The following is a 19,958-nucleotide window of genomic DNA, read 5'->3' on the forward strand; positions in this document are numbered from 1 at the left end:
TGCTCCCGCGCCTCGCTCAGCCAGTGAGCGGGAACCGGTCTGTATGTGGGATCCGAACCCTCGGGCGGGAGCGCCGCCGCACTTCCCAAGCGGCGCACTATCCAGTGCGCCACCCGGCCGGCCCCCACCTGCCTATCTTTTAAGTCTTCACTCAAAGGTTATGTCCTCTGTGAAGCCTTTTCCCACTAATCCAAACACAAAGCATAAGGCTTAATGATTCTTCTTTTATCTTCTCACTGCACCTTGTGTAGTCCCACCTAATGATAGTGCTCATTACACAGCATTGGAATTTATCTAGGTACATGTATGGCTCCCCCACAAAACTTGGAGCTTCTTGAAGACAGGGACCATATCTTCTTAATCATCTTTGCCTCCCTAGTACATTGTACAGTTTGGTATTTGAGTGGACACTTGAGAAATATTAATTGAACAAATGGGTTAAGGACCCTCATTTTTCCCCCATTATATAAAATTGGAATTAGATGATCTCCAAATGACCTCCCTTAAGTTCAGAGAACAGAGGCTCCCAGATGTTACCTCCACAATAACACATACTTAGAACAGATATGGCCACGTTCTCCTGGAGGTTTTCAAACAGTTGAATTCTTTTTTTTTTGTCTTTTTTCCGTGTCCGGCAATGGATTGCAACCCTCAGTGTCGCCCCCATACCAGACTGGGACCGGCAATGGGATCGCAACCCTCGGCGTTGCTCCCGCGCCTCGCTCAGCCAGTGAGCGGGAACCGGTCTGTATGTGGGATCTGAACCCTCGGGCGGGAGCGCCACCGCGCTTCCCAAGCGGCGCACTGTAGCAGTGTGCCACCGGGCCGGCCCAAACAGTTGAATTCTTAAAGGTATAAGGGTATCACATCATTAGGATGAGGTCTTCCCTACCAGCACCCCTTTTCTTTTTGCTCTGACAAATTGAGAATTATCTGACATTTTGTCTTGCTATACCTCATTAGGAATGCTTCCTCGAATTCAGATTAAGCTTCTCATTTTTCTGTTGATGACCTCATTTAACCCTCAATAACCCCAGGAAGTAGGTGATGTGACATTTATTTTACCAAGAAATTTGAGGACCAGAGAAGTTAAATGACTTGCCCAAGGTGATATAGTCTATATGTGGCTGAAGTGGGACTAGAAAGGTGTGCTGATTCTCTTCTTCAGTGTTTTTTCTACTCCACTGCTAAAGTTTGCATCTCAGAAACTACTAAGGTCATTAGATTTCCTTAGCCATAGGCTAAGGTCTGAAGTCTACACTATCTAGACATATTGCTCTGTTTTGTTGGCCCCTGCTCACCCACACAACCCCATTTCCCTTTTCTTTTTGTTCTGGTCCCAAGCCTCCAAGATTCTAGAGTCCCTCATAGCATCACCCTTGGCCGCAATCTTAGCTCCCAGGCCTGTGCCTCTCACCTTCACTGTACTGACATGCTTACAGACTCGTAGCCTCAGACCCCAGAGTATTTCCTGCTTGGAGCACTTCTGTAGCACAGAGTGCCAGGGACTGAACCTTACTAGTAGGGGATAAGACGCAGGGTCCAAGCATATAACATTCAAGGAACTCTTGGGGAAGAGGCCTGGGAGCTTGAACCCTAAACCTCTGAGGTGGGAGACAGCGGGAAGCAAGGAAAGCCTTGGCTGCTCTGCCTTAATCTTCTAGTGAAGTGTGTGAATATGAGGGTACATGTAGGGATGAGAGTTGAACTGTACAGTTATCGAGGAAACTGTCCATACTAATGCTTTTCTCCCTCCCTGAGATGCCAGAGAACTAACAAAGAGTAAAAAAAAAGAAAAGCTTAGTTTGGCTGTATACTAATTAACGTTTCTTAGTGAGAGCTGCTTAATCAGCAACTCAGAGGGCTTATTTTCCTATAGGTCTAATCTGATTACAATACCTAATTCTGTTCTTTAATGCCCAGTCTTTGAAGTAGCCTGCATGGCTATCAAGGGACAACTTGAGGAAACAGTAGCCTCAGCCCTACAGATTCCCTTAAGGCACACTGTTTGCCACTGTGTTAGGCTATTCTGGAAAAATAGAGAGTAGTCATTCTCGGGTTTTGAAACACACCCGAAAAGAGGCAGTTTCTCTGAGACTGTTTTTTCATTAGAATCCAATCAACATCATTCTTTTTCTAGCAATATGCAGTAGAAACTTGTAGTCCTATGTCTAGTCTGGGAGAACAGGCTCAAAGTAAGGCCGGTTTGGAAATCTTTGCTGCTTTAGTGTACTTGCCAGCCAAAGTCATCAAAGAAGAAAATTCAACCTTGGGGTCCAAGCATGAGCTTAGAAGCAAGGCTCTTGCTAGTTTAAATTAAGCTTAGTTAAAGCAGCGGCTTAAAACACTCAAGCCTTATAATAATGAGCCACCATTTATAGAGCATCAACTATGTTTCAGTTACCATATTATGTACTCTTTATACATAAACTCTACATTGATAACAATTTGCAAAGTAGTGATTGTTCTACCATCTCTACAAATAAGGAAAGAGAAGCACAAAGAAGGCACATGTTTTGCTCAAGGTAACACAACTAATGCATAGCTAGGATTCCAAATGAGATTCTTTCATCTGAATGGGTGCCTAGTACAGTGCTTCGTACAGGATAGGAACTCAATCTGTTCAGTGAGCAAATTATTTTAACTAGTAGGTGATTATTGATGACATGAATAACAGTTCTTATGAATGTGGTAATCAGCTTTCTTTTGAAGCTATTCTTTTAAATGACTCCTGGTTGGAGATCATTTACTCTGGCAAGCTAGATAGTGAATTGATATTGGCTTACAGAATTCTCAAAGTAAGGAGAGGGCTTCCCATCCAGGGGTTGCCAAGGAAAGCAAGTGATCCTGTCATACAAATTCTGCTGTAGGGATTTGCACTAGGTTATTGTCAAGACCACCATATTAGAAATCAGAGGGTCTGAGCTCAAGTTCTGGCACCATTTGTTCAGTGGCCAAATAGAGCAAGTTAGTTACATCTCTTTGAACCTTGGCATGTAAAATGGAGATAATAGTCCCTATGATTTACAGGACTGTTGCGAGGATTAAGTGGGATCATATACATGAAAAGGTTCTTTATCCCATAAAATGAGACAAGTTAAATGTTTGGAAACTGCTTGGGAAGATCAAACTTTGAATCTTAGTCAAGCACATGACATCAAGACATCAAGAACTAAACAACTTTCTTTTTTTCTTTTTTGTATTTTTTCCCCTCACTGTGTGAACCCTTTGTTTTGGCACAGTGCACATCCAGCCAGAGTCCTTGGGCTTCCTTCCCAGTGAACTTATTGGCTAGTCAACCTCAGCTTCCTAAGTTGGGAAGGTGTTAGGGAGAGTCTAGTGGCTACGACTGGGCCTTGTGAATTGGAAACACAAAATAGGGGCTTGATGGCCAACCTGAAATCACTTTAAAAGCAGTAAGCCCACCGTATGACCCAAATGGCCTTCAGGGAGGTCTTGGCTCCCAACTGTAAAGCCCAGGGCTACAGAGCTACAGGGGCACTACAGACTACGGGTGGACTGAGATGATGAGGGGATTTGGAATCAGAAGGGGATCTGGGTTCAAATTCTGGCCCAGCTACTTTCTGGCTGTGTAACTGTAGGCCAATCACATCATTTCTAAGAGCTTTAGTGTCTTTGTCTATAAAACAGGGGAAAGAACCCCTATGTAAAGGGATTCTTGTAAGAATCAAATCAGGTAATGCATATGAAACTGCTCGGTTCACTACAAATTTCTATCTGAATTTTTACTGGAAGGCAGGTTAATCTTTGACCCCACAAGAGGGGGTTTAGTTGTTGATATTTCAAAAGAATCTTTGAATCATATAATCTCAAAACTAGGAAAACCTTCAAAGAGCATATACTTCACTGGTTTTCAAACTGTGTTCCCTTGAGCCCTAAGATTCTAGAAAAGTGACCTGGGGTTTCCCTGGGTTGGCATTGGGGAGGCTGGGCTGGTGAGGCTTAGGCCACGGATTATGGCTTTAAATCAAACTGGCTACACTTGTATCTGTGTGCAATGCTTTTGAGAAATGAAGTGTTTGGCTGCTAAAGGAAATCGTGCATCATTGGATAGAGGATCTCTAAAGCTTCCTGAACTTGCAATATTTTAATAATCAGACTTGTTTAAGCAACAGATGACCTAGAAAGGAAGTGAGTTCTCCATCACTGGAGGTATCCAATGTGCAGTTAGGCAAACACTTGGTAATTCTTTTACCTTCACCTATCCTTTCCCCCTACTATGAGTCCTAAGGTCGTTTAAAGAGCACTAAGAGTTCCTTGAAGCAAAATTTGAAAACCAATTTAGTCCAAACCACCCTTTACACATTATACAGATGGAGAAACTGAGACCCAGAAGGTGAAGGGATCACACAATGAGTTACTAGCTGAGCAAAGACTAGAACCCAAGTATTCTGACTCCCAACTCCATGTTCTTTCTACCATACCATATTATAAGAGCTCCCGTGGTATGGCTCCTGAGAGTGACATTGAAGACATAATGACAGTCAGGCTAGAGATCATCTTTAGGGTGAGCTTGTGTGTGCACACATAGATGAGCATCCTAAGGCATATGTGGGTATGTCTATGTTATTCGTGATTGTAGGAAGCTTTGCTGACCACGTCTGTGGGTTGAACATGAAAACATGACTGCTATGCATCAATGTGAGTCATATGTGACAGTCCATAATGCTGTCCTTTTTCTTGCTTTCTGAGTCCCAATTCCCTTATGTTTAAAATGAGGATTATACCAACCCCTCCCCCATAGGGTTATGATGAGGATTGCATGAGTTAATGGGCAGTAAAGGACTCATAGGAGCATTCACTAAATATTATCTCCCTTATTTCACGTTTCCACTTTTCCTTACCAGGCAAGGCTTTGGCCCACTTGACTACATGTACAAGCTGTCTTTCACCCAGTTCATTGAGGCTAGACAACAAGGCAGCAAAGGAGTCCGGCTGGTTGTTGTCATGTCCAGCACACACTATGCCTGGTTCAATGGCTTCCAGGACATTCAGAAAGATGGGCTGACACTCATAGCCTTCAATGTGTGACACTGTCAGCTTCTGGGTTGGCTCCTCAGTGGGGCTGGTGGCACTGGAGGTCTCCCCTTCTTCCTGTATTTTCAGATTACCTAGTTTCTTCAGCTTCCGGGCTGTTAGGAAGAAAGAAAAACGAATTTATCATCAATGGCCAAAAACACACAGCACAGCTATATGTTAGAAAAACTGCCTGAGCTAAGAAAATATAGATGTTCATTCTCCTTGGTCACAGACTCTAAACTCCTCAAGGACAAGTGCTCACTCAACACTAGTTGAATTAATGATTCATCATCCCAAATCCCTGCTAAACCCAGTTTCATATCTTGCTTTCTCCCTGATCCCCAGGCCAGACTAACCTAGTATATCTTTGGATTCAGCTCTGCCTGAATGTAGCCTTCAGTACCCATACCTGGGATCTTCAATGAACTCATTTCCTAATACATTCATCATTCATTCATTCATTCAATGTGCATTCATTTTTAGACCTATGCTTCTGGGTTACAGAAAGGACACAGGCCCTGCCCTAGTCTGGTAGAGGAGAAATAAATGCCCACAAACAATTCTAGAAAATGTCAGACTGGTAAATGCTGCAACGGAGGTATCAACAAAAGAGGAGAACAACAATTTCTATGCGTAAGTGGGGTTAGGAAATGCTTTACATAGAAAGTGGCATCAGACCTACAGCTTGAAGACTGATGAGGATTTCACCAGGCACAGATGGGTGAAAAGGGAATATGCAAAAGCACTGAATAGTGTTTTGGGGAACAACTAGAGACCAGTGTGGCTGGAGTATATACTGCATATGTAGGGAGGGTGGCTACTTATGATGTTGAAAACCAATACAGGGCCTGATTTTAAAGGGGCATGTATATCATTTTAAGAAGTTTGGGCTTAATCTTAGAGGTGACAGGCAAATACTGAATGCCTTAAAACAAGGGAATGGTGTACACATGTCTATGTCTATCATATCTAGCATATTGCTAGGGAAAGAGAATAGAAACTCAGAACTGTTGAAGAATGTGTGTGCCTCCTCTCCCCCCCCCCCCCCCAAACACATTTTGATAGTTAAAGTTCTCTGAAGACGGAAAGGTTGCCAGGCACTCATGTCACTGGAGATGATCAGAGACTACATGAACAAAGGTTAAGCATTCAAGCATCAGACGGGAATCGGATTTTTAAAAATGGCCTTGAAGGTCCCTTGCATCCTCACACTACCAAATTCTATCCCATTCTGCACTCAATTAGCAGGAATTTGCTGGTGTTCCATTTCCCACCGAACACTATAAACAGTCTCAGATGTTGTCAGAATCACACCTGTAGTTGAACATGCACTGTAATACACATATTGATTTTCTTCTTTAGCAAAGGGTAGAAGGGAAAGGTGAAGGGCTGAAATCCCCAGTACTGTAGTATCAAAGAAATGACAGAATGTCTCTGCCTCTACCATCTGTCTGTAAAATGGGAACTATCATAGGATAGGAAGCAACCATTAGAAAGGATGATAGAAATAACATTATTTAGAACAACCACAATAATTCAAAATTCAAACCTTAAGAACCATCCTCCCCACATGCTCAAAAACACAATTTAGATGTCCTTGGGCATCCTGACGTTTACTTTGTGCTATTTTCCCTAGCATTTATATCGACAGAAATATAAATAATTGAAAAGGTCATAACTCTGAAATCTAGCATAGGCAGTTGCACCAGGGCAGATCATAAACCACTTTATCTCTAATCCCTTTAAAATAATAATAATAAATAAAAAGGTATAAAACAAAGACAGAAGTTGATTCCTCAATTTAAATTGATAAATACAACTAAACCTACAGCTCATTTGTTTCTGGCTCGTGCAGAAAAAGATGTATCTGGAACTGATTTTCAGCTCTAATTAGAAAAATAAGTCCTGCAGTGAAAACTCCAATCATAGTGTCACTCAGTAAATTAGTGCAAGAATGGATCATGTGTTTGGATGAGCAACTAGAATAGGGAAGAGGAAAATAGTGGGGTTCATGGTGCAAGAGAAGCACACAGAAGAAGTTAGGGGAAAATAACGAGGAAGCCTGGAATACCAACCGTGCGTGCAAGATGACCTTGTCCAACAATAATTTCTGCAGGGCCTGGGCACAGCCAGTAATGAAGAGATATGCACATCCACTGCCAACTCCCACCTCCCACCAAGGGCCCAGGTTGTAAGGTATGGTCTGGGCCAAGCCCATCTTCTCCTAGAGCTAGAGGCTTAGCCCCCACAATATCTTGTCATGTGGTAAACACTTTGCTAACATGGGTTCTTGTACACAGCTCCATAGACTGGTGATGCCTGTAGGATCTGCTCCCCTGCCACCGTTTCTACAGGCAGATCTACCTTCCCCATCACTGATACTTTCTAGCCTTGAGCTCAGGAGTTGCCAGACCACGTAGTCCCCCTTCCAGCCTGGGAGAGGACAGAGGTCTCATTAGCCCTATGCCTGAGGTAATTAAGAGAAATAAGGGTAACTACTATTTTTCACATTATATCATTTAATTACATAGTGATCTTAAGAGGTTAGAGATATTTCTTATCCCTGTTTGGCAAATGAGCAAACTGAGGTAATGCAGCTACCAGGAAAGAGAACCCAATAATCTGAACCTGCTCTGCTGACTACAAAGGCCATATTCTCTCTACTATATCATGTTGCCTCCCCAAGGAATCTGAAGCCCTGAACCCTACTTCTAGCCTAAAAGCAGAATTGAGAAGTGGGACTAGGGTTATATCCTTTTTGTCTCCCTTCATCACCCTTGCCTCCAAACTTCAGTAACTACCATCAAATTCAGAAGGGAAGATATAGGAAGCTATGAGATTTTTCTAGTCATCTGCCCAAACTGAAACAGATTTAGGGAGGTATAGTGGCTTAAAGATTCACAAGATGACAAAACAGGAAGGGTCTTTAGAGATCATCTTATCCAGGGGTCACAGATTCAGATACCTTCAAAGTCTACACAAGTAATATAGTGGTGGGTGTCTGTGTGTGCATGTGTGTGTAGGAGAATGGTTCGCACTCTGGTGAACTGGAATGAATGCTACACACACACACACACACCTAGAAGGCATTCTTATAACATTTAAAAATTTTCCTGAAACTCGCATATTCCAAAGTTGAATTCAGTCCTTAGCCACCATTTTGAGACTTCTGACACTAGTTTAACTTTTCAAATCAAAGATGTTCCAGAAGGCTGAAGCCAGAGAGAGTTAGGTCACCCAGTGGCAGAGCTGGGATTAAAACCAGGGCTTTTATTCCTAATCCAGATCTCTCTGTCACATTGGCTCCCTTTTTAACTAATTCATTCCTCCTCTATCTCAGTATGTGCCTCTTTGAGCTCCTTCTAGACTTGCACTGTCCAATACAGTAGCCACTAGCCACATGTGGCTATTTAAATTTAAACTAATTAAAATTAAAGAACATTAAAAATATAATCTCTCATTCTCACTAGCCACATTTCCAATATTCAAGAGCCACATGTAGCTAGTGGCTGCTCTATTGGACAAAACAGATATAGAATATTTCCATCATCTCAGAAAGTTCTATTGAATAGTGCTGTGAGTATGAGGGTACTTCAGAAAGTTTGTGGAAAAATAGAATTAAAAGATAATACGAATCTTTCCATGAAGTTTTTGAAGTACCCTCGTATAGACTGTTTTCTGGGGCAGCTGTCCCATTTGCCATACTCTACTAAAGCTATTGATAAAGAAGAAAAGAATCCAAATAAATTATATACAGATAAATCCATGGGTTTTTTTCAAAAGGTGTAGGGACACACAGAGCAACTGGTGCTGGTGTGATGAGTGAGATATGATCTGTCACCTCGACTATCCCACTAATGACTCAGATCTCAGTGGGGTGATGACTCGTGGACCTAAGCAAACTCATTACAAGCAAGATCAATATGTGCAGAGACTGTGGGGAGAATCCATAAAGATGAAATTATTCCCTTTTCTCTGTGTAGTGCCAAAGAGAACTTGGCTGGTATTTTCACATCCTCCTCCCCTAGACCTATATGGCATCTGCTTGAGAAAGAAAAGCCACATTCCCACTTGCCTCCAGGACCCTGATAATGTGCTGTCCCTGTGGCCACAGTGGACCAAGCTGCACCAGGTGTTCTGGCCTCTCTGCCTGAAGAGGGTGACTGTACTGAACGTAATTGAAATCAGATTCCATTCATTCTGCCAGAGGATCCTCTGTTCTCTCTCCACAGGAGAGGCCAGCATGTTGCTAGACAACTTGGAATGCTGGACAATAAGGCTTGCTAGTCTCAGCTGTTACTCAATATCCAAGGCCTTGTTTTCTTCCATGAAGGCCGCCTCCATGCCCCTCCCGCCCCTTGCACCTGAGCCCCCGAGTCAAATCTAACTCTTCCATGTGAGGTACAGGCCGGCCAGCCACTGTGTCAAGGCAGAGACTCATTGGTTTACTTAAGTTCAGTGGTGAAGCAAGGAGAAAGGGTGCACTAAAGGTGAATAGCTCTAATAGTATGTGAGTTGCTCGGCATCTCTTCTCTTTTAGTCTTGGGTCAGAGCAGTGTTAAGAAAGGGTAACTGGCAAGGTGCTTCCCCGTCCCCACCTGATCTTTAGGGGATTGGAGCACCTGGCGTGATAAGGTGTCTAAATCCTATGGAGAACTCACTTTTCAGTCCCGGGACATTAGACTCCTATGGGGTCTGTCTCCACAGCACCAGAGAAAGATTTTTTTCAAATCAGGTTCCATGGTGCATTCCTAAGGAGGAGCAGATGTGATTAATTTGTTAGGTCTCTAGCCTCTGTGACCTTTAGGTACTTTTCTAGCCTCATTCTTTGCCACCCCAAGATACAGGCCTGCTCACCCATGGGCAAGGGAGAGGTGAAAGTGAGGTGAAGTTTTCAAAGTCTTAGAAAGTTTGAATGCCTCTGCCTAAGGTCATGGATATTTCTCTTCCCCATATCTCTCCACAGAATTGGGATGATAAAAGAATCACCTTCTGTGGTAGGCTGACTTCTAAGATGGCCCCTAAAATTCTGAGGCCCTGGAGAACACATACTTCCTTCCAGGTATTCAGTCAAGCACTAACCTAAGTGCGGTGTGAAAAGATTGGGCACATGTAATCAAAGTCCCAATTTAGTTGAATTTTAAGGGTAGTTATGCTTAATGGGCCTGACCTAACTCAGGTGAGCCCTTAAAAGGGACTGGGCTCTTCCTGGAAATTCATTCATGAAATGAGAGAGATTCAATGTAAGAAAGATTCTCTGTTGCTGGCTTTGAAGGTGCTGGGGTCCACATGACAAAGAAGGAGAGCAGCCTCTAGGAGCTGGGAGTGGCCCTTGGCTGATAGCCAGAAAGGAAAGAAGACCCTTAGTCTCACAACCTCAAAGAACTGAGTCCTGCCATAATCATGTGAGCTTGGAAGAGGAACCTGAGCTCCAGATTAGAATGCAGCCTGGCCAACACTTGATTTCATCCTTGTGAGGCCCTAAACTGAGAATCCAGCCATGCTATGCTGGACTTATAACTTACAGTACTGTGAACTGATAAATGGGTGTTGTTTGAAGCTGCTAAATTTGTGGAAATGTGTTATGTAGCAATACAAAACTAATATACTTACCTTACAGAAGTGCAAAAGGACATGCTTTGGAGTCAGACAATCTTGGGTTCAAATCTCAGCTGTCGATTACTAGCTTAAAAACTTTGAGCCCTTTGTTTAGCTTCTCTGAGATTCAGTTTCCTCACTTATAAAATGGGGGTGCTGCCACCTATCTCTTAGGACACTTATGAGAACTAAATGAGAGAGTGCCTGGCAGATAGTGAGCCTTCCAAAATGGCTTCTTCACTCTCTATCCATTGTTAAAGAATAAGGAGTGAATGGCTTGCAGGTGACCTAACACGGGTTTGGGCAAGAGTGGAAAGCAGGGTTGACAAGGGACCAGATATAGCAGGGAAGGGATGGGTAACACATTATGGAATGAAAAACAATAACCGAGTTTCTTCAGCACATGACTGCCTGTAAAACCAAATTCAGATCTTAAATGTAATTCTAAATGCTAAGTAAACATAAAGGTATGTTTGGTACAGGGCTGCAAATTCTTTGTGAAACCAGACTATACTGTACTTATGTGAATGCATGTGAGTATGTGTGTGCAGTGCTTATATATTATAATGCTTAAATTTAAGGGCCATGAACTCAAATACCTTCACAAGTCAGGCAGATATATAAATGAGTAAAAAAAGCCTGATGGGCTGCTGCCGAGGGTTCGGATCCCATGTGGAGACCGGTTCCCGCTCACTGGCTGAGCGTGGTGCGGGCGCAACACCGAGGGTTGCGATCCCATTGCCGGTCAGTAAAAAAAAGACAAAAAGGAAAAAAAAAAAAAAAAGCCTGATGAACATAAATACGGAGGACTGGGAACAGTGACAGTGATTGATGCCCTGCCTAAGGGCAGTCTATGTCAATTTTCTAAATAAACACTGTGCTGGACAAACAGAATTCTGTAGGTTAATTTTGGCCTGGGGAAAGCCAATTTGTGGCTTTGGCTTATATCGAACCAACCATCTTTCCATCTATTGGGATTAGAGTCAGGAGGTCTCACTATATGACTTTAGGATTGGAAGGTCAGAGCAATACTGAATTAGGAGCCAGGAAAACTCACTCTGGGGATCTCAGGAACATTTCTTTCCCTCTCTGGCTCTTAGTTTCCACATACATGTATAAAGGGTAATAATTAAGAGCAAAGGTTCTAGTTTCTTTGTAACCCTGGCTCTATCACAGACTAGCTGTGTGACTTTGGGCAAGACTGAGCCTCTCTGTACCTAGTTAATTCATTTGTAAAACAGGGGTAATATCAGTACCTGATTCATAAAGTTACGAGGAATATAGTCACCCTGATGGTGTTTGAGAGTAGAAGGTAGATTCTATACCACCAGAAGGACTTTCCAAGACTAAAGCATGCTGGAAAATGCACTGAACTCCAGGAGGCAGAAGTTCTAAAATGCTATTCACGATAAAGGGCTTATTATTATTAGTGATGGTATTCAGAGTCTTATGGGTTGTGTAAACTTAAATAAATCCCTTGATTTTTCCAAAACCTCAGTTTTCTCATCTATACAATGGTGATGATATGCCCTGACTACTGTATAGGACTATTTTTAGGAGGAAAGGAGGTAAGCCCAGTGAAAGTGCACTGAATCCTATGAAAGTGTATGCCAATAAGCAGTCTATGAATTTTTTCAAGGGTGGATATTTAGCTATAAAACTAAAAATCTGCCTACGGTGGCAAACTATGAGAAGTATAGCTTTCAGTTACAGGCAACTGGTTTCAAGCCAAAGGTTGGGCCAAACAGATAGGTTTCAAAATCCTAAGACAACAGGATCTATCTCGCAGGGTTGTTGTGATTTTCCAGATGGGATGCATGTAAAGTGCTTAGCACAGACTAAATTCTGTTGGTCAATCAATGATGGCTCTTACTATTGCAAGTTACTGAGCCCCACATTGCTCCACTTCATGTCCTTTATCCCAAGCAGGTAAACTTTTTGAAAAACCTGACTGACGAGACATAGTTTTCACAAGGACTGAAATCTGATAGGAGGGAAAATCAGAGTTAGAAGGATGCCTAGACATCAGTATAGTACAGTAGTGGAGCCCCAAGAGTCCTACAGGTTTCTTCAAGGGGACCTGAGAGGAGGCAAAGTGGGCCTGAGCATTTGGTTCCAGGGACCCCATCTCTTTTCAAACCAGAGTAGCAGTGCTTTATTCTGCACCTACATTTGGGATTCCATGTCAGATTTTGTTTGAAGAAAAAGTCCCATTTCCAAAGAAGTGTTTGAAGGCCCTGAATCTTGCCTATCCTTTCCTTTCCTCTCCAAACTAATCCCTAATTTAAAGATGAGGAGACTGAAGGCCGAATATAAGTCTTGCCCAAGGTCACACAACTAGATAGTGGCAAGGCAGGAGCTGGAGCCAGATATCCTGACTTTTAGAGTCGTACTCTTTGTATTTCATCAGGTTGAGAAGCATGTTACTGGAGAGAAGGGTCAGTGATGGGAGTTGGAGATGGGTGGGGAAGAACTAGGACAGGGACAAGAGGCAGGGAGGAGTGCCAGTCCTTGGCAGGCACGGAATGAGACATTAGTGGGGAGTGCAACTAAGTGGGATTAAGAAGTGTACGCCAAATCGGGTCAGGCAAGAAGGCTCCTTGGTTCTTCCCTCCCAACACCACCATTTTCTTCCCAGTCCCAATTCTGGGTCAGAGGAATAGCGAGGGGAAAGAATATCAAATTTTATCTTTCAAGGTTTATGTTGGACTATTTCATCTAATGGTTTTTAGTTCATGGAGGAGTAAACGTAATTAATAATAGAATGATATGCAATGCTGCAAATCCTTGCCAAAGCACAGGATCTGGCAGATATTGTTTCCAAATCTCCTCTCTCTGACTACTTGAGCCAGAAGAAAGGGGCTCACTGTCCAGATGCCATCCTGAGTGTGGGGCACAAGGTCATTACAAAAACCTGCTCATGTGAAATTGCCAAGCTTGGAAATGCTTTTGCATACCAGGCTTTTTCACTGGAAAAAGTAACTACATAAATTTAGAGCACACATACTTTTACAATTACATTTAAACTGACATTAAAAACAAATGCGAAACAGTCCAAGCTGAACAGGTCAGCATGACCTGGAAAGCAAAAGAGGAAAAAAAAAAAAAAAAAAAAAAAAAAAAAAAAAGAGAGAGAGAGAGAGAGAGAGAGAGAGAAAGAAAAAAAGGCTCAATGTTAACAGCATTAATTCTGTCAGTCTGTTGTAAATAAGAAAATACTATTGATGTATTAATGGCTTTATTAAAAGAAAATTTCACTAGCACAAATATGCAACATTTAAACAAATAGAAAGCAATCAAAAAATAAACCACATTAGCTCTTCAATCTACATTAGGGAACCTCTTGTTGGTCTGGAGATAAAAATTCTGCCCCGAGGAGGGGGAAATGCCCCTGTTGAAGTCCTTCCTTGGTTTTTCTCCAGAACATTGCTGAGTCAGGGGAGAGAGAAAGAAGTATGTGCATGTGCGTGTGTGTGCACGCGTGTGTGTCTGCGGGGGCGGGGGGGTGGGTGGAGACTGAAGAAGAAAGAGGGTGGGAAGGGCAGGCCCCAGGCAAAACAAGGAGGGTGCTTTTGACTCTCATATTTGTCTGCCCCTGGCCTCACAGACTCCACTTCCAGCAGAAAGGAACTGGTTTCAGTATGGAGATTCCGAGACAGAGACAGAGCAAGTTATTACAAACTCTAAGTACTTCTTCTTTTATATCATTGTGAAGTTTGAGGCTCGCTTGGGAGAAGAATGAGGCCTCACACCTGACATACAGGCAAGCATGTGATGTGAGAGAACAGTCAGGGAGTGTTGGGGGCACTAAGGCTGGAAATAAGAGGTAAAGTCTGATCCACTTTCCTCCATCATCCTAACTTCAGTAGGAAACAAGAGGAGTAGGCACTCATTCTCAGATTTTGTCTTCTTCCTCCTTATGAAAGACGCAAGTGTGTGTGAGCTCCTAAAAACAGAATCACCTTGACTTTGGGAATAGGGAAAGGAGAACTGTCTTGTCTGACTGTCATCTCCTCGTGTATATGAGGAGAAGAGCTGGCTGGTTTCTCCTTCAGGAGAAGCACAGATTTGGTCCTTGTTTACTGAATTTTTGTGGATCAGCTACTCCCTTCAGCTCAGTGATAGGGCCTGAGGAGAGGATCTAGGTCCTCGGCAGGGGTCTGGAAGAATGGAATTTAAGGGGAAACTACAAATTGCCTAATAAACAAGTAAAGATGGCCACAGGAGTCTCAGACAGGCACAAAGGCTTCTTGTCCAAGGTCGCACCTTGAATTCCATCAAACAAAGTTTCTTCCTAGCAGCACACTGTGGAAAGTATGTGACTGAGCAAGAGCTTGACTGCATCAGCTTGAGTCAGTGCCTGCATGCCATCACATATCATCAAGAACGATTAAAAAGCACTCTGCCAATACCAAGCCACATTACAAGAAACAACAGTCATGATACTCGTAACTACATGAACGATAACTTCTACTACTTCTAGAGTTAGTCCTCACAACATTCCTGTGAGGTAGGGAAACACTATCGGTCCCACTGGGGGGAGTCATCAACCAAGAGAGGAGTCCCCAAACCCAATGTCAGAGTCTGTGTTGAGAAGCAAAAAAGCTTAAGCTCTTAATAAGCTTCAGAGTCCAGGTTTTTCAGGCTATCCACTAGAGTTCTCTAGAGCCCTCATTTCAAATGAGGCAAGTGAGATTTTCTTCAGTGTCTGGTTATTTTGAGATGCTACCAATAGCCAACCCAGAATTTTTCTAATATGAGAGACACTGTTGAGTACAGTGGCTTAGAAATGGGTTTGCAACTAGCAAACTCCATAATCAGATGCCTGAGTCAGGTCCTCTGACATAGGAGGCAGCATGCAAAGTTGGGGAGAGGGGTGGTTGTCATTTTGGACTGGGGGTTTCCATTTTACTTTTCCTATGTACTTGTAAGACAGAGGTGAGATGGGGAAATGGAAAATTGTTCCCTTGGAGTTTTTTTCTTCTTTTATGCTAAGGAGCCTATATATATATATATGTGTGCACCTCTCTGCACACAATGGGCAAAGGGCAAGAACCGGGGTTTGGGTGGATAGGATGCGGCAGAAGAGAAGGGAGGTAGAATTTAACAGTTTCATTATAGCCGCTCAGACTAACAAAGACTCTGTATTGGGGTCTTCTGAATTTCTTGTGGCAGCCAAACAATCCCATAATAATACAAGCATTATTACTCAGCCTGGAGATGGGAATGCTTTGAAATTGTCTGTGTGCCTAACAGCTCACTAATCAAAGCTTCCATGCCTCATTTTCCACCCTGGAGAAAGTCCTCAGTCTCTTTCGGTTTCATTGTGGCCAGCATGACACCTCACTGCTCAGGCATGGGCTGGTGACCTTTCCTCTTGGTCAAAATCCAGAGTTTCTTCTTACTTCCAAATGCCAGCCCAATTTTTCTGCACATGCTCAGGGCTTACATGTTCTTAATTGCTGACTACTAGAAGGTTGAAATGTCCCTCAACAATCAGTTTTCACTTCAGCCACAGAAACATTGGTCTGATGGGGTACTAAGCAGGGGAAAAAGAAGAGGCTTGCGTGCTTGCGTTAAGAAATCTAAAACGTGTAGCAAGAATTAACTGGACTGAGGATAATGGAACCTGATTGCCAAAGAGGTGACCCAGGGTAGTGATGCCATTTCCAGTTTACTTCCTAGATATCTGTTGTCATGTAAACATTATGAATAACAGACAATCTGAAGGCCCTACTGGTTTCTGGGTGGCCGTGTACTTTTTCCCCTTAGTTCTGCTTAACAACATGATCCCAAAAGATGTGCAGAAGTCTCTATGAAAACATCTTGCTCAGGTAAATTGTCTATATATGAATTCAGTGCAATAAGAAATTATTTTACACTTTTGAGATCTGAAGGAATACATTCTATAATTTGTAACAGGTGGCACTCTTAAATCAAAAGTAAAATGTTTTCAAACAAGCAGTTATGTTATCTGCAAAAATGAATTGTTATATTTGGAAAATGCTTACCTTTGTATATGTGGATTATTGTGTTCTGTGTACCCTTAGCTTTCTGCCTACTGCCTTCGAAAAATACTGCCCATGACATCATTTTACTCTCTCAAGAGAAACTGAAGGATTTTGGAACACTCACAGCAAAAGTAAACAACAATAAAATGTTTCTACTGCTATTACCCTTTAAAAAATCAAGGATTTTAAGTAGAAATTTTACAACTGAGATACTTATTCAAGTGACAGATATGGAATGTTATCAATTTTGATGATTAGAAAAAAATTACTTCTAACCATAGTTCTCTAAAAGCAAACACTCAGAGACAGAGTACAGCATGTATGTGCTGTCCCAGATAATTTGGTTTGGGGGAAGTAAGAGCTAGAGTCTCTGGTCTCTTCATATACAAGTTCCTTTGAGAACCACACTTAGAAAGAAGTATACCTTTTTTCCTCCAAAGTGTCATCAAATAGGTATGTAATCAACTGGGGGATGGCGATCTAGGCCATGGAGAAAAGATTTCAAGGACCGATTCAAGGGTGATTCAGAGACCAGAGAACCAAGGGAACAAGAACAGCAGAGAGAGAACAAGCCCCAGTGGTATCTGGGAACACAAAGACCAATTCTCACCCAAAAAAGAGAGGGTGGAGGGTACAGAGATATTTATTATGTGCCTACTATGTACCAGTTTCTTTACATATTTACAACAATTCTGTTAGTTGGGGAAACTGAGGCTCAGAGAGATTCAACAATTTGCCCAAGGTCATCAAGACAGTAAGTGGCAGAGCCAGGACTAGTAACAAGGCCTGTCTATATCTGAGTCCATCGTGCTGTTTCTAGTATATCACAGGACCTCTTAAAACAAAAAACGAAAAACCCAGAGGTTCTCCGTGCTGAGTCACATGTTGTGCATGCTGATGCTAAAATTTATAGGGTAATTCTGTCCCTCTATGCATGCCTCAGTTATACAGATCTGCTGGAGCACTCAGGTATCTGAGAATTGTGTGTGAGAAGAAGCACTTCTCAGAACTGAGACTTGCACTTACATCTAAAGCCTGAAGACCTTTAGGGCTCTAGTCTAGAGAGTCAAATGAGAAGGGAGGAAATCCCAGTAGCTGCGTTCTACATAGTTAATTCTTTATTACAGTCTGCTGCCTGCTGAACAGGAGGTAGGGGGAATTCAATCATTGGGTGGTTTCTACAAGTCTGTGATTTCTAGATCTCTTACTTTAGCAATGAAGTTATTTGGTAGTACCATGATGAGGTTCTGGGCAGATGTTAAAAATGCTGGTCAGACAGTGTACAAAAGTACTATTAAACCATAGAGTAGAATATCTAAATATCAGAAGTATTGAGTTATCACTCTATGTGATGCTAGAAGTCATATTTATCAGAAATAACCTGTCTAGCATACTCCTTAGGTCAGGAATATGTACCTACAGCCACTATATGACTTGGGAAATAATCATGCTTTGGCCTAGGATGCTTTTGCATCCTGTCCTTTGTGTATGTCAACAATGCTACAGACCCAACGTGGTTTACTTTAGTGGCTTTAGTAGCCACTAGTACATATACTTAAGATGTGGTGAGAATGCTCTGCTCTTGATCATAAATGCATTCTTGACTGATTCTCCTAGTGAGCAATGACACACACATCTGCAAAACAGATGACCTGGGCTATGGGTATTGTCCACCTACAGTGTTTATCTATATACAAGTTTTCTAAAATGTATTCCAGAGAACAGTGGTCTTATAGGATGAAAAAAGGGGATCTGTGGTCGAATTAAGTTTGCGAATCCTGAGTTACAAAGCTCCTCAGGCTACTTTATTGCAGTACTTGCCAGGACCTGTGATATGCTAATATGCATTGTAAATCTTCCTGATCAGGACCATAATATGCAGTTTTCCTTCACTGATTTAACCACAAAAATTATTTTAATGGAGCCGGCACAGAGTTAGTTTTCTCAGAAACCCACACAGGGAAACACGGGCCTAGACCAAGGCAACTGGCTTTTGGTATAAGGTTAGGCCCCTTATGCAAACCAGTTGCCTTAGTCTAGGCCAGTGTTTCTTCACACATGTGGTCAGTACTTGCAGGTATCAACCCAAATGGAGGCAACTAGTCCAAGGAACCTAGGTGCTTAGCAAAATTTGATGCTAGAAATTTCTCTCTACCTGGCCTACTGTCTACCTCTCTAAAATTTAAGCCCTCGCCAATACAGTATTCATGCTGCCACCAAATTCTCTTAAACAAAAAACCCATGCAAATAAAATATGTGATCGTGTCTGTCTCATGGCCATAGATCTTCAAATGCCCAAAGTCAAAACTTCTTAGCATGATGACCAAGTTTGTTTTCAATGTGGTTTTGGCTTGCCTTCCCCATTTCTCCAGCTCTGGCCATATTAAAATACTTGCTGTTTCTCAAATACTAAGTGCATTTTGTTCATGTCTTTGTGACTTTATTCAAACTGTGTCCTTTGCCTTGGATATCTTTTCCTTTCCATCTCACTAAACTTCTTTCTAGTGACTTCCTATTTATCCTTTAAGGCTAAGGTGTATTCATTATTACTGCCTGTCTCTTCTTGTTTAACTTTATTCAATTCTGCTTCCCCCAAATACCTAGCATAGTGTCTGGCATTCAATAAATATTTGCTAAATTGATGAATAGATAAGTGAGTGGCTGGAAAGATGAAAGCACTAGTTCTTGGCTGGCTGAAAGGATGGATGGATAGATAAGTGGATGAATAAATAATGTGAAGAACCATGTCATGAATATTATTTCAACATGGGAATCACTCTCTTGCATCTAGGACATGTGATCCAGGGGTAGCAATGCTGAGTTACTCTTGAGCATGTAGAATGATGAGACAGCTAGCATCAGGACTGTCTTCCACACTGGAAACTGAAAAGATGCTCGTAGCATCCATGGTGGCATCAGACCATGGCCAGGGGTTCCCTTAGCCACCCTCCTATATAGAGAATCATAGAGGTTGTTAAAACCTGAAGATCTGTTAAGTTTTGATTCTCAGATGCAGAGTTAAATCTCCTAGTAAGAAAGAGACTCCTCAAATATGCTAAAGTAACATATGAAGGGAATGTTGTATACTTCAGATTCTCACATGCTCTGGAGCCCCACGTCCCTTCTCCTCTTCTGAGGTTTGGCTGCTACCTGAAATTCTTAAAAGACCTACAACCTTCCATGGTCCAGGATAGAATGGAGTAAACAGGAGCCAATGCCATTTACTGAAGCTGAGAACTCAAGAGTTGCAAAACACACACACAAAAATAATGTTTGGGGAGGAATAAGAGGGAACGTGGGAAGGAGGGA

At 42.3% G+C, this 19,958-nt stretch overlaps 1 protein-coding gene across 1 annotated transcript in view; it reads right to left on the reverse strand.

The window, feature by feature from the left end:
* AR (androgen receptor) overlaps nt 1-19,958 on the reverse strand; it is a 165,726-nt gene that overhangs the window by 6,478 nt on the left and 139,290 nt on the right. The window contains exon 5 of the mRNA XM_008580900.1: nt 4,866-5,153. Coding sequence (XP_008579122.1) covers nt 4,866-5,153 — 288 coding nt within the window. The remainder of the gene's footprint in view (nt 1-4,865; nt 5,154-19,958) is intronic.

This window comes from Galeopterus variegatus, unplaced genomic scaffold (genome assembly GCF_000696425.1).
Source record: "Galeopterus variegatus unplaced genomic scaffold, G_variegatus-3.0.2 Scaffold2197, whole genome shotgun sequence".
NCBI lineage: Eukaryota > Metazoa > Chordata > Mammalia > Dermoptera > Cynocephalidae > Galeopterus > Galeopterus variegatus.